The sequence below is a fragment of the Alexandromys fortis genome, unplaced genomic scaffold (assembly GCF_014885135.2).
Source record: "Alexandromys fortis isolate MF-2015 unplaced genomic scaffold, M_Fortis_MF-2015_v1.1 scaffold_325, whole genome shotgun sequence".
Lineage (NCBI taxonomy): Eukaryota > Metazoa > Chordata > Mammalia > Rodentia > Cricetidae > Alexandromys > Alexandromys fortis.
Window position 1 is genome coordinate 676,888 of NW_026068211.1, and position 13,146 is coordinate 690,033.

Below are 13,146 nucleotides of genomic sequence, written 5' to 3' on the forward strand. Positions count from 1 at the left end.
TCTCTCTCTCTCTCTCTCTCTCTCTCTCTCTCTCTCTCTCTCTCTCTCTCTCTCTTTCTCTCTCTCTGAAACTAGGTTTCTCTGACCAGGCTGACCTCAAACTCCCAGAGATCTGTTTGCCTCTGCCTCCCACGAGTGCCGGGATTAAACATGTGACATACCACCAGCTCTTCCTTCCTTCCTCCCCCCCACCCCACCTCTAAGTGTCTCAAGTAGCCCAGGCTAGCCTGGAGCTCACTACGTATCATTCTGTGTCCACTTCCTGGGTCCCGAGATTACAGGCCGGCACGGCGCCTGGTTTGTGCAATGCTAGGATGGACCCAGAGCCTCCGGTGTGCTAGGAAAATGCTCTACCAACTAAGCCCCACCCCACCCAGCAGCCTCGCGCTAGGAAGTTCTGTATGCAGTTCTGAAAGTTTCACCGACTCCACCAGTAACATGAGTCTAGCGAGAGAGTGAAATGGGTTTTGTACATCAAAGGTTACCGGGGCCACAGTCTTGGGTGCGAGTGACTAACACGTCACCTAAGGAGTGCTAGGGTCCTGTGCCAGTCTGAACCACTCGGGAGCTTCCGGGTCCTCCCTCCCTCCTGCCTTCACCTTCCTGCTTTCCCCAGCTCCTGTCTCGGTTCCTCCCCCACCTCCAGTCTCCTCACTGCTTCCTTCTGGCTCTTGCCTGCGTAGGGCCCTTGGCTCCGGTTGTGCTCTCTGCCTGGCCTTTCTCATGAAGTATCAGGTCAGTGGGCACGCCCTCCTGAAGCAGCATCCTACCTGTGGGAGTGGTCTCTGGTCAGCACACTCCGCCCCTCCCCTCAGCCCTCCACTGACTTAGCTCAGTGGATGAGTGATTGGGGGAGAGGGCTGGGAAGATGGTTCAGTGGGTAAAGCGTAGAGAGACCCGAGTTCAAATCTCCAGAATTCATGTGACATTGGCTATAGTAGTGAGCACCTGTAATTGCACACTCCTGCTGGGAGGTGAGAGCTGGAGACTCCCCGGCAACCCTGGGCCAGCTAGCCCGGCCTACACAGCTCTGAAGAACAGACCTTATCTCAAAGGAAGAGGGAGGCAAGGACTGACCCCTCCACATGGGTACTACACATACACACACCTCTGATTTCCACATGAACTGGAGAGATGGTTCAGCAATTATGAACACATAGACTGAAAGAAAGAAAAAAAGAAAAGAAAAGAAAAGAAAAGAAAAGAAAAACTGGGCAGAGGTGGTTCACACCTTTAAAACCCAGCACTGGGGAGGCAGAGACTGGCGGGTCTCTGAGTTCAAGGTCAACCTGAAAAGAGTGAGTTCCAGGACAGTCAGCGATACATAAAGGAACTCTGTTCCAAAAAAACAAAACAAACAAAAACCCCAAAACCACAGACTGCTCTTGCAGAGGACTCCATCTGGTCCCCAGCACCCAGCTTGGGTGGCTCACAACCATCTGTAACTTCAGCTGCAGGGGATCCAACCCCTCTAGCCTCTTCCAGCAGCTGCACACACGCGGCATACACAAACATATGTAGTCACAAACACATACATATACTTTTTATGTTTTGTTGAAACAGGGCTTCTCTCTGTAGCCTTGGCTGTTCACTGCAGGAGCTCTGTAGACCAGGCTGGCTGTGAACTCACAGAGCTCCTCTTGCTCTGCTTCCTGAGTGCTGGGATTAAAGGTGTGCACCACCAACCTGGACATCGCATACATTTTAATAAAAAGCTTTATTTTATTAATTTTCAAACTATTAAATAACAATACTTAATTTTAATTATTAAATTATTGTTTAATAAAAAATACTAAAGAGGGCTGGAGAGATGGCTCAGAGGTTGGGAGCATTGCCTGCTCTTCCAGAGGTCCTGAGTCTGGTTCCCAGCAACCACATGGTGGCTCACAACCATCTGTAATGAGATCTGGTGCTCTCTTCTAGCCTGCAGGCGTACATACAGACAGAATATTGTGTACATGATAAATAAATAAATAAATAGAATAAATTAAAAAAATACTAAAAAATAAAAGCCAGGTGGTGGCGGCACACTCCTTTAATCCCAGCAGTTAGGAGGCAGAGGCAGGCAGATCACTGTGAGTTCGAGGCCAGCCTGGTTTACAAGAGCTAGTTCCAGGACAGGCTCCAAACTACAGAGAAACCCTGTCTCTAAAAACAAAACAAAACAGTGGTAGCCCACATCTTTAATTTAATTCCTGTAATCTGGAGACAGAGGTAGGTAGATCTCTGAGTTCAAGGCCATCCAGTCCACGTGTGGTGTGGAGTTCTAGGACAGTCAGGGTTAGTGCTGTCCTAGATCCGGTCAGTAACAACGCCTGGCGCTGTTAGCTCCACAGATAAAGGCACTTGTCATTAAGCCCAGCAACCTGAGTTTGTTCCTGAGGACCCATATGATAGAAAGAGAGAATCCGCACCCGCAAGCTGTCATCGACCCTCCCACATACGTGTGATAATCTCTTCCATATATGCACACTGAATAAAGAATTTAAACAGAGACTTGGGCAGAGAAAGAAAATGGAACAGGGATGGTTCAGGGGTTAAAAGCACTGGCTGCTTTTCCAGAGGACCTGGGTTCAATTCCTAGCATCTGCGTGGCAATTCGAATCTGTACCACCAATTTCTGGCCTCCATGGATACCTGGTATAGGTGGTGTGCAGAGACACATGCAGGCAAAATATTCATACACATAAGATAAAAACCTTCACAGGGCGGTAGTGGCACACGCCTTTTTTTTAAAATTATTTATTTGTTTATTATGTATACAATATTCTGTCTGTGTGTATGCCTGAAGGCCAGAAGAGGGCACCAGACCTCTTTATAGATGGTTGTGAGCCACCATGTGGTTGCCGGGAATTGAACTCAGGACCTTTGGAAGAGCAGGCAATGCTCTTAACTACTAAGCCATCTCTCCAGCCCTGGCACACGCCTTTAATCCCAACACTCGGGAGGCAGAGGCAGGTGGATCTCTGTGAGTTCGAGGCCAGCCTGGTCTACAAGAGCTAGTTCCAGGACAGGCACCAGAGAAAGCCTGTCTCAAACAAAACAAAACAAAACAAACAAACAAACAAAAAGAAGAAGATAAATCTTTGGGTGACTTTATCTCTCAGGGCCTCAGTTTTCCAGGGCTATTAAATAGTCACAAAGGGCTTCCTGCCTAAAGTGTCTGCAGACTGGCAGAGGCCTAAAGTTGGATTTTGTTGCCTTGAGTCAGGATGTTGAGCCACCCACGCACACTGCCCGAACCAGTTAGTTCTCACGTACAGGTGGGCATTGCAGAAGTAGCCAGAAAATGGCCAGGGAGCAGTGACTGGAGTGAGCCCTTCTCCCTCGGAGCCTCCCGATGCCCCTGCAAGTACTGGGGGGCTGGACACCTTCAGGGCTCTCTCAGTCCCCCCCCCTTCCTCTCCCTGGGGCTCCAGGACAATAGACAAGATGTTTATCCCCCCCGCCACGCACATGTTGTTCGCGGGTAATGACAGTAATCAGCCTCCCTAATGCGGCATTCTCTCAGCGCCAGTCAATTCGCCTAATTACCGCCTGGGAAGCCGGATTATTTAAATTTAAATGGTGATTTATTGCGGGGCTTAATCAATGCTATTTTCTCTCCCCCCCCCCCACCTTCTCCCTGGGCACTAGGGTAGGAAGGGAATAGGAGCCCTCCCCAACCCCACCCTAAGGACACCCAATTCTTCAGATGGGAGGAGGGGCTTTTTCACCTGTGACCTCAGATAACACCTTCATTGCCCCGTAGTAACAATTAAGCAGGGATATCGAAAATAAAATGATGAACATCTAATACTTCTGTGGATCAATAACCACAGGTGGGAAGTAAGAAAAACGAGGTGTTCATCTATATGCTGACATCTAGCATAGTCTACATTTTCACGCGTCATAGATCAGAATTTTCCTCCTCTTGCGTCTCACCTGCATCTATGAGGCAGGGACTTTTCATTTCATTTCCCCCCTTCCTACTAATTAGCCTATCTTCCTTGAGATAGGAGCTTACGTAGCCCAGGCTGACCTTAGGCCTGACTCACTATGAAGAGCCGCAGGACCTCCATCCACAGAGATCTGTCCGCCTTTGCCTCTAGAGTGCGGGGATGAACGTGCCACCAGGCCTCGCCTTACTTGTGTTACAGCCTAGGCTGGCCTCATACTACTCCTGGTGATCCTCCTGTTGCAGCCTCAGGAGCACTGGAAGGATACGCCATCAATGCCACACCCTGCCAGAGCAGGGGCTTTGGTAGCATGCGGTTCCCATTAGATCCTGGGCACTCACAAAGGTATCACACATGAGGTTGACTCAGTCAGTCAGCAACACAGACCACATCCCTAAGGCTGGCTTGGCTTTGCTGGGATCCAGGGGCCTTGAAGATAATCATTGGTTTCCAGTCAGTCTGAAGGGACCAATTCTGACGGGCACTCCCACAGAAAGAGGGAGCCACCTACCTAGGACTGCAGAGCTATGGGGACGAGGGCTGGATACCACTAAGGAGAACCTTCCCAATCATCCACCCTCATCCTCCCTAGGCATACTGTTGGAATTTAGCCCCCAGAGTTCCAGCATAGTCGCTTGGAGCTCTGCAGGCCCAGGTCGGGAGGCTCTGGGGACAGGAGGCTCTACAGCGCCTGTCAGAAGTGACATTATTGTCCTTTCTTTTGTGACAATATTAGTTCATCTCCCCTAATAAAATAAATAGCCTTTGCTGTGTGACAGACACCTGTATTTCCAGGCTGATGGCAGACACCTGTATTCTCAGCATTGAAGAGATGGAGGCAGGAGGATCCTAAATACATATCAAATTTGAGGCCAGGTCAACCTACAGGAGACATTGAGTCATGGCGAATACTTTTAATCCCAGCGCTTGGCAGGCAGAAGCAGGTAGATCTCTGTGATGTGAAAGCCAGCCTGGTCTATATAGCAAGTCCCAGGCTAGCCTGAGCTACATAGTAAGACCCTATCTCATATAAACAACAACAACAACAACAACAATAACCTAGTGATCTGAATTGTTGCCAGGTTCTGACTTAGGTCAAAGGTTTATAAAAATCACAACTTTTTGTCCCCTAGATAGCCTAAGTCACCAGTTAGGAACCCACAAGGGGTCTGGAGGACTCCCTAGGAGCTGAGCCAGGGAGGGTCTGGCTTTCTTAATCCTGTCCCTAAGGCTGAGGTGGGTTGGCTTGGATTTGGCAGCAAGAGCATGCGCACTCACCGAGGCCAGCCGGAGGCCCGACGGCTCGCAACCCCCAGGGCGGCGCCCCTAGCGCGGCGAAGCGACGCAGGCGGAGGTAAGTGACACTGAGACGCACTATGGACGCCTTGTCCAGTTGGCTGGAGATGGCACCGGGCAGAGGAAGCAGCTTGGCCAGCTCGAAGAACTCTAGATTCTCCTTCCCGCGCCGCCAGCGCGCTGCGTTGCGGGACTTTTCTTTGCGCTGCGCCTGCAGGCTGGGCGGGCAGCGTTGAGGAGGCGTCAGTGAGCGCCCCGGGCTCACGGTCCCCACACTTTAGGAAGTGGGACAGACCTGAGTGCCAGTTCTATACCCCTGCTGGTTTTTGGGAAAGGGCCCTTATTTATTTAATAATTACAATTGTTATTATTATTATTTGTATTATTGTGGTAGGGGTTGAACTCAGGGTTTTCAGCACTCTACCACTGAGCTCTCCGGCCTGTTTTTTTCTTTCTTTCTTTTTTCTTTTTTGTTGAGACTGAGGTCTCACTACGTACACCAGGATGGCCTTGAATTTACAGAGATTTGCTTGCCTCTGCCTCCGGAGTACCGAGACTAAAGACATGCACAACCACACCCGGTTCTTGTTTTTGCTTTTTGAGGTACGTCTTTCTATTTTGCCCTGGCTGGCCTTGAACTTGAGTCTCCCGCTTCACCTTACAGAGTGTTTGGGATGTCAGGCCGAAGGGCTCAGCCGGGGACAAAGTCTTTTCAATTGCCTGAGAATGTCGGGGGTAAATTCGGAGGTGGGGGACTAAAAACCGAACTCCGGTGTAGGTGAGGGTGACAGAGTCTAGGCGCAGCAGGGGCAGGGCACTGACCTGGGTATGAATGCTCATCTGGAAAGCTGTGAAGTCCCCCCAACCCCCGCACGCCTTCGGGGGCGAGGCCATGGTCAGGGCCATTAGATTTGCTCACCAGGGCCCTGGTGGGGCCTTGACCATTAGCCCGGGCAGGAAATCCCAGGGGACGCTGGCTCCACGGTCTCCCCCGCACTTGACTTCACCTCGGCCGCTGCTCCTGGGATAGGGGGTCGCCATCACGGCGGGGACTCGAGAATTCAGGCGCGAAGGAGTCGCAGGTGGGGCTCAGTCCCCTGGGAGAAGAATGTCTAGGGAAAGTGAGGTGCGTGCCGGTCCCCAAGGGTCCAGCCAAGAACTGGCTTGGATGCGTGCCTCAGTTTCCCCTTCCCGAGAAGCCGCGGTTCCCACCCTGGCGCTCCGGGTGAGGACGTGCCCCGCCGCCGCCTCCCCCGCGCGGCCCGCCAGCGCGCCCGCCTCACGCCCGCGCCGGGCCGGCTCCCGCATACCAATGGGCGCACGCGGCGCGCATACGGATCGGACCGGCCCGCGCGCTGCGTGCCAAGCATGCCCAAGCTGCGCTCGGGGCGGGCGCCTCGCCAGGGCCCCGACGCTCCGGACTCCATCCCCCCCAAAACTCCCAACCCCTCGGGGATCTGTCCCCCAAAGCCACCCCCAGTGTCCTACTCCCCAGGTCTGCAGCTGCACCCATTTCCTAGCCTGGGCTAAGGAGGTAGGGAGGACAGAGGGACCCCACCCCAAATCCTGCTTAGGAAGCATTCAAGACCCTGGGGTGGCGCCACCTGACCCGGTTGCTAAATATCTTCAACCCACAACTTCCTCCCAAAGACCAGGGCGTGAGACCCTGGCCCATGACACCGCTGGCCACTGTGACTCCAGTATGAACGCGACACTCGGGTCCAGGTGTTCTGGAATCCAGATCCCCTAGAACCAGGGACGTGTCCAACTGGCTCTTTCCTCTTCACGATTAGGTGTCCAGGCCGCTCATGTCCCCAGCAACCAGGTGGCCCCCAAACCTCCCCAAAACGCGCTGACGTCTAGTGCCCTGAACCTGTGTGACTGTGACCAGGACCCCCAACAACCACGCACCTTTTTCTGGATCTCGCCGGTACAAGCGTCCTGATGCCGTGGCCTCCAGGTCACCAGAGTCTAGGACCCCGCATCCCAGAAGGACCCAGGGGTCCCCGTTCCCTCCTGCCAAGCCTTCAGGCGTCCCGCACCCGCAGGGCTCCAGACCGGGTTACCTGGTCGCGGGGTGAGCTCAGGGCGCGGCGTGGGGCCGGCCGGGTGACGTGGAGGGGCAGCTCCATAGACCCTGGGGCGCGCGGGCTAGGGCACCCGGCTCTCGGCGCCCACGGCGGCCTCGCAGACTTGGAGACCACGGACAGCGGCGGCGAGGGGCGGTGCCTGTGTTCGCCCCACCCACAGAAGCCCCGCCCAACGCCGGCCCGCGCGCCTCTGCCTGATGGATAGTTCCCATTCCCGTGCCCGTCTGGCCCCGCGTGTCTGAGTGGTCTCACCTCACGACCATATCAGTCAGGTCGAGTCTCAAGCTCCTCCACCCTGGAGTCTCACCACGATCGTCATCCGCAAAGGATGGAGCCCCTCAGCAGTCCCTGGGGACCCTGGGGGCAACCAGCACCGTAGTTCAGTCGGAGTGGACATTCAGAGGTCAGTGTCTCTGCTAGAGACGTGAATCCAGGCCTTTAACGATCTCCCTTCCCAGGAGAAAATTCCAGGATGCCAGTCTTTATTCAGAGTAGGACCTGGCGGGTACCGGCCCTGTCCCCAACCCAGGTCTTAGTTGTTAAGGGAACTCAACAGTCCAGAGCCCCCTGAGATCTTACCTCTATGGCTCCCTATTGGAACTAGAACCCCAACCTGTGGGCGCCCAACTTCATAGCTGAGAACAGCGCCAGGGTGTGGTGATACTCATTTGTCAACCTCAGCATTTGGGACAGTGAGGCAGGAGGATTAAGTTGGAAGCAAGCCTGGACTATGGAATGAGTTCCAGTCTCGTCCAGTCTGGGATTCGGAGTGAGACCCTGACCCAACATTAATAAAAACAAAGGAGTAGCTAGGCTGGGAGAATGGCTTAGTGGGTAAAGCTTGCCAGGGAAGCGTGAGGACCTGAGTTCAAATCCCCAGAATTCACATAAAGTCACGCTCGGTGGTCTACTTCTATAATCCCAGGACTCCTGAAGGGCGTAGCAGGAGATCCCTAGGAGCTGGGGGTGGGGGCTCAGCTAGTCTGGTTCCACAGCAAGGCACTGTTTCTTTCTTTTTTTAAAATTTATTTTTATTTTAGGTGCATTGATGTTTTGCCTTCATGTGAGAGTGTCAAGTCCCCTGGAACTTGACTAACAGACAGTTGTGAGCTGTCATGTGGGTGCTGGGAATTGAACCCGGGTCCTCTGGAGGAACAGTCAGTGCTCTTAACAGCTGAACCATCTCTCCAGCTCCAAGGCACTGTTTCAAACAAGGTAGAAAGGGAAGGAATGCCATATGAGAGTGCCCTCTGACCCCCACATGTACTGGAACTGTGGCATGAATGTGAGTACACACACATACACTGATGGCTCATTTTATTTGTTTGTTTGTTTATTATGTATACAATATTCCAGTCTGTGTGTATGCCTGCAGGCCAGAAGAGGGCACCAGACCCCATTACAGATGGTTGTGAGCCACCATGTGGTTGCTGGGAATTGAACTCAGGACCTCTGGAAGAGCAGGCAATGCTCTTAACCTCTGAGTCATCTCTCCAGCCACTCATTTTTTATTTTTGAGACAGGGTTTCTCTGTGTAGCTTTGGAGCCTGGACTGGCCTGGAACTCACTCTGTAGCCCAAGGTGGCCTGGAACTCACAGAGACCTGCCTGCCTCTGCCTGCTAAGTGCTGGGACTAAAGGCATGTACCACCATACCCGGCTTTGTACGCAGATTTCTAAAGAGGGTGGGACTGGCAAGATGGCTCTGCAGGTAAAGTACTTGCCACCAGGCCAGATGATGTGTTTATTCCCCTGGACTAGCATGGTGGAAGAGAAGGACCAACTCCCCAAGTTGTCCTAATGTTGGACCTCATGTTGGCAGCTCACCTTGGTAGTGTAAGCGTTACTCAGGTGGTGCTGGTTTTGAAGGCCTGAAGGGGTCATGGAGAACACTGAGGCCTGGCACTCTGAGAGGCCAGGGGAGGCCATTGGTGCAGGTGCAGCCTCAGCGGCAGTAGAAGGCCCAGGACGGAAGGGGTCATGCAGAGAAGTTGAAGTTTGAGGATATGAAGAGAGCCTAGGAGAGGCTATTCGTAAAAATGCAGCTAGGTTGTCATAGATCACCCCAATATTCTGAAGATGCCAGCACCATGGGGTGACCACCAAGAAGAGCAGCAGCAGTGGAGTGGGGCCAGCTGGAGCCTAGGAGACAGCTGTGCCTGCTGCAGAGTGTGGAGCCAGAAAAGTGACCAAGCCCCGTGGGAGGGTCCCAGAAGATTGTGAATGGATCCTGGGCATTGGCCATTGAGTTATCAATAATACACAGTGCAATAATGAACAATGTTTTGTAGAAGCAATAGAAAACACCAAGACAGGGAGGAAAGGGTTTATTTCAGTTTATGGTTGTAATGCAGCATGAAGGGAAGTTAGGGCAGGGACTGAAGCAGAGGCTGTGGAGGAACAGTGTGGCTTGCCAAGCCTGTCTTCTTATAAAGCCGAGGAACATCCGTCTGGTGGTGACACCACCCATGGTGGGATGGGTATCCCCACATCAGTCATTAGCCGACAGGCCAGTCTAAGGGAGGTGCTTTGGAGACAGGGTTCCTTTGTTTGTTTCTTATTTAATTATTGTATTAATTATGTCTGCTGCAGGCCAGAAGAGGGCATGCGACCCCATCACAGATGGCTGTGAGCCACCATGTGGTTGCTGGGAATTGACTTCTGGAAGAGCAGCCAGTGCTCTTAACCTCTGAGCCATCTCTCCAGTCATGAGATAGAGTTTCTCTGTGTAACAGTCCTGGCTGTCCTGGAACTCTCTCTGTAGACCAGATTGGCCTCAAATTCACAGAGATCCACCTGCCTCTGCCTCCCGAGTGTTGGGATTAAAGGCGTACACCACCGTCCAGCATCTTCTGGATAACCCTAGCTTGTGTTAAGTTGATAAAAAAAAAAAAAAACTACCCAGGACACCCAGACTGGCCTCAAATTTTCTATGTAGCTGAGGTCATCACCTTGAACTTCTGCTCCTCTTGTCACCTTCCACTGGTGTTGGTCTTTCAGTGCTGGGGGAATTGAACCCAGGGCTTGTGCATGTTAGGCAAGCGCTCTACCAACTGAGCTTTGCTACCATTTCCTAGGCAGCTTATGATCAGACACAAACACACAGATCTCACTAATAGTTTGCCTGTGGGTGTTCACCCAGGACTCTGTCAGAGCAAGAAACAAAAGGGCTGGGACTCAAGCCATCATCAGGCTTGCCCACTGTGTGTGCACTTTCAACTGACCGTGCCATCTCACCGGGCCACCTGTGGAATTTTCCTCAGGCTGCTTCTATAGATCATAGGAAACACAGGGGAGGGACACTCGTCCCCTGGAGCATGTGACTCTGGGAGGCCTTGCCCTTTGCCCCCATTCCAAAAAAACAAAGAGGGAAAATTGAGTGGGATAATAGGTAGATTAGTGTGTACTCACTTACACTACTACTAATAAAAGTGAGTAATAGAGTAAATACTTGTGAGCTATTACTTATGAGCAATTTATTGGTATAGATTCTTGTATATTGATACAAATTCAAATTATATTTGTCATATTGAATATGCTCCTATTTTATTTATTTATTTATTTATTTATTTATTATGTATATAATATTCTGTTTGTGTGTATGCCTGCAGGCCAGAAGAGGGCACCAGACCCCATTAAAGATGGTTGTGAGCCACCATGTGGTTGCTGGGAATTGAACTCAGGACCTTTGGAAGAGCAGGCAATGCTCTTAACCACTGAGCCATCTCTCCAGCCCCTATGCTCCTATTTCTTTTTTTTTTTTTTTTTTTTTAAATATTTATTTATTTATTATGTATACAATATTCTGTCTGCATGTATTCCTGCAGGCCAGAAGAGGGCACCAGACCTCATTACAGATGGTTGTGAGCCACCATGTGGTTGCTGGGAATTGAACTCAGGACCTTTGGAAGAGCACACAATACTCTTAACCTCTGAGCCATCTCTCCAGCCCCTATGCTCCTATTTCTGTTTACAATGTTTGTACACCTATGCAAAGTTATGTCAGATTTTATGCATGAATGTTTTTGCCTTTGTTTAAGACAATTTATATATTGATACAATTTTTAGGATATATTTATCATATTGCATTATATATTTCTCTCTGATCAAGATACTTGTACATTGTTTACATTTTGAGGTCATTGTCCTCATTTACTGCACAGTTGTTTGAAGATTGTTTAATATTTCTGATATGAAGTCTTTTTAAGTTATATAGGTATTTTTTTTCTGAGACAAGGTTTCTCTGTAGCTTTGGAGCCTGTCCTGGAACTAGCTCTTGTAGACCAGGCTGGCCTTGAACACACAGAGATCTGCCTGTCTCTGCCTCTTGAGTGCTGGGATTAAAGGTGTGCGCCACCACCACTGCCCAGCACAGGTATTAAGTATTATAGGTCAATAACCATTTATGTTTGTTATACTCAAGTCAAACTAATCAGGTTCTTTAGATACATAGAGATTATATTCTGCATAGATACATAATCTTCAACCACTTCAAAGATTTGTAGAATATGGCACTTAAATAACTTAGGGCTCTGTTGACCTGAGACACAATTGCTACTGGTGGCACTAATCTATTCCCGAGAGAATGTTGAGCACCAAAGACACTCCACTTGGAGCTTGTTTTCTTCTTGCTACAACAGGCCTTTGGCCAAGAAATTGCCCATGCTTCGACCACTGACAAAGTATATGGTGTCCGGACTGGACAAGCAGGACACAAGAAAAAAAGATGTCAAATCTTGCCAAAGACAGAGTAAGATGGTTCTGAAAGATTTCCTACCTCTGAAAATGGTCTATCAGTTACTCTAGGCCTTAACCAAAGTTGGTTGCTCCAACATTGCAAATGAAACTTTGGGTGATTGGTCAGGTAGCCAGTTGTCTCTGTCATATACTGCATACTTTGGAAGCTGCTTGATTGCACTTCCTGCCTACTCAAGTAACATTATCTCCCTTCTCAGGCCTTTGATGGGGTTAAAGATTAGACAGTCACAGTTTCCTTCCTTTACGGTCAAGCCAACCCGTTTCCAGTGCAAGACTTAGACTCCTTAGGATAGAATGTTTATTAAAAACTTAACATATGTTCCTTGCTTAATATTGTTTATACTGGTTGTAATTCTAATTTTATTCTTGATATCTGTTCCTAGTGTATATAATTTTGTATTGGGTTTGGAACTCTCTTATTTAGACAAAAGGGGGAGGTGATGGGGAACCTCCTTCAGCCAATGATCTTTAAGAGGCTGGACCAGGTTGGGGCAGGACCTTCTGGGTAGCCAGAGCAAAGAGCCAGCCTGTCTAGCTTTCTCTCTCTTGTTCCCACACTTCTCACCTTGAGACTTCCTGTTCTTGTTCTGTGAGTTTTTCCCTTACAATAAAAACTAATATTAAATATTAATATTAAAATCTTTTGGAGTTAGCTTGAGATTATTTGACTAGCATTTCCCCCTTTTATGCATTCAGCTATGCTCTGACTTGCTAAAAACCGAGCGATTACATTTCTAAGCTATCTCCCAAGGTAAGTCCCTTATTTGGCCACTTCTTCCACCTGAGGCTGACTATCAAGGTCCAGCTATCAAAGTATTGAAGTCCAGCAATCAAAACCCCCTTTGGAAGGCTGGAGAGATGGCTCAGAGGTTAAGAGCAGTGGCTGCTCTTCCAGAGGTTCTCAGTTCAATTCATAGCACACACATGGTGTATACACCCATCTGTAATGAGATCTGGTGCCCTCTTCTGCAAGAAGGTGTACAGGCAGGAGGAGCATTATATATACATAATAAGTAAATAAGTCTTTTTAAAAAAAACTCCCTTTAACTTGCCTAATTAACATTG

At 50.0% G+C, this 13,146-nt stretch overlaps 1 protein-coding gene across 1 annotated transcript in view; it reads right to left on the bottom strand.

The window, feature by feature from the left end:
* Positions 1-6,275, bottom strand: part of Npas1 (neuronal PAS domain protein 1) — a 19,695-nt gene extending 13,420 nt beyond the window's left edge. The window contains exons 1-4 of the mRNA XM_050130274.1: positions 6,154-6,275; positions 5,213-5,509; positions 4,114-4,123; positions 1,078-1,126 (exon numbers count right to left, since the gene is read on the bottom strand). Coding sequence (XP_049986231.1) covers positions 1,078-1,126; positions 4,114-4,123; positions 5,213-5,509; positions 6,154-6,275 — 478 coding nt within the window. The remainder of the gene's footprint in view (positions 1-1,077; positions 1,127-4,113; positions 4,124-5,212; positions 5,510-6,153) is intronic.
* Between the last annotated feature and the right edge of the window lie 6,871 nt (positions 6,276-13,146).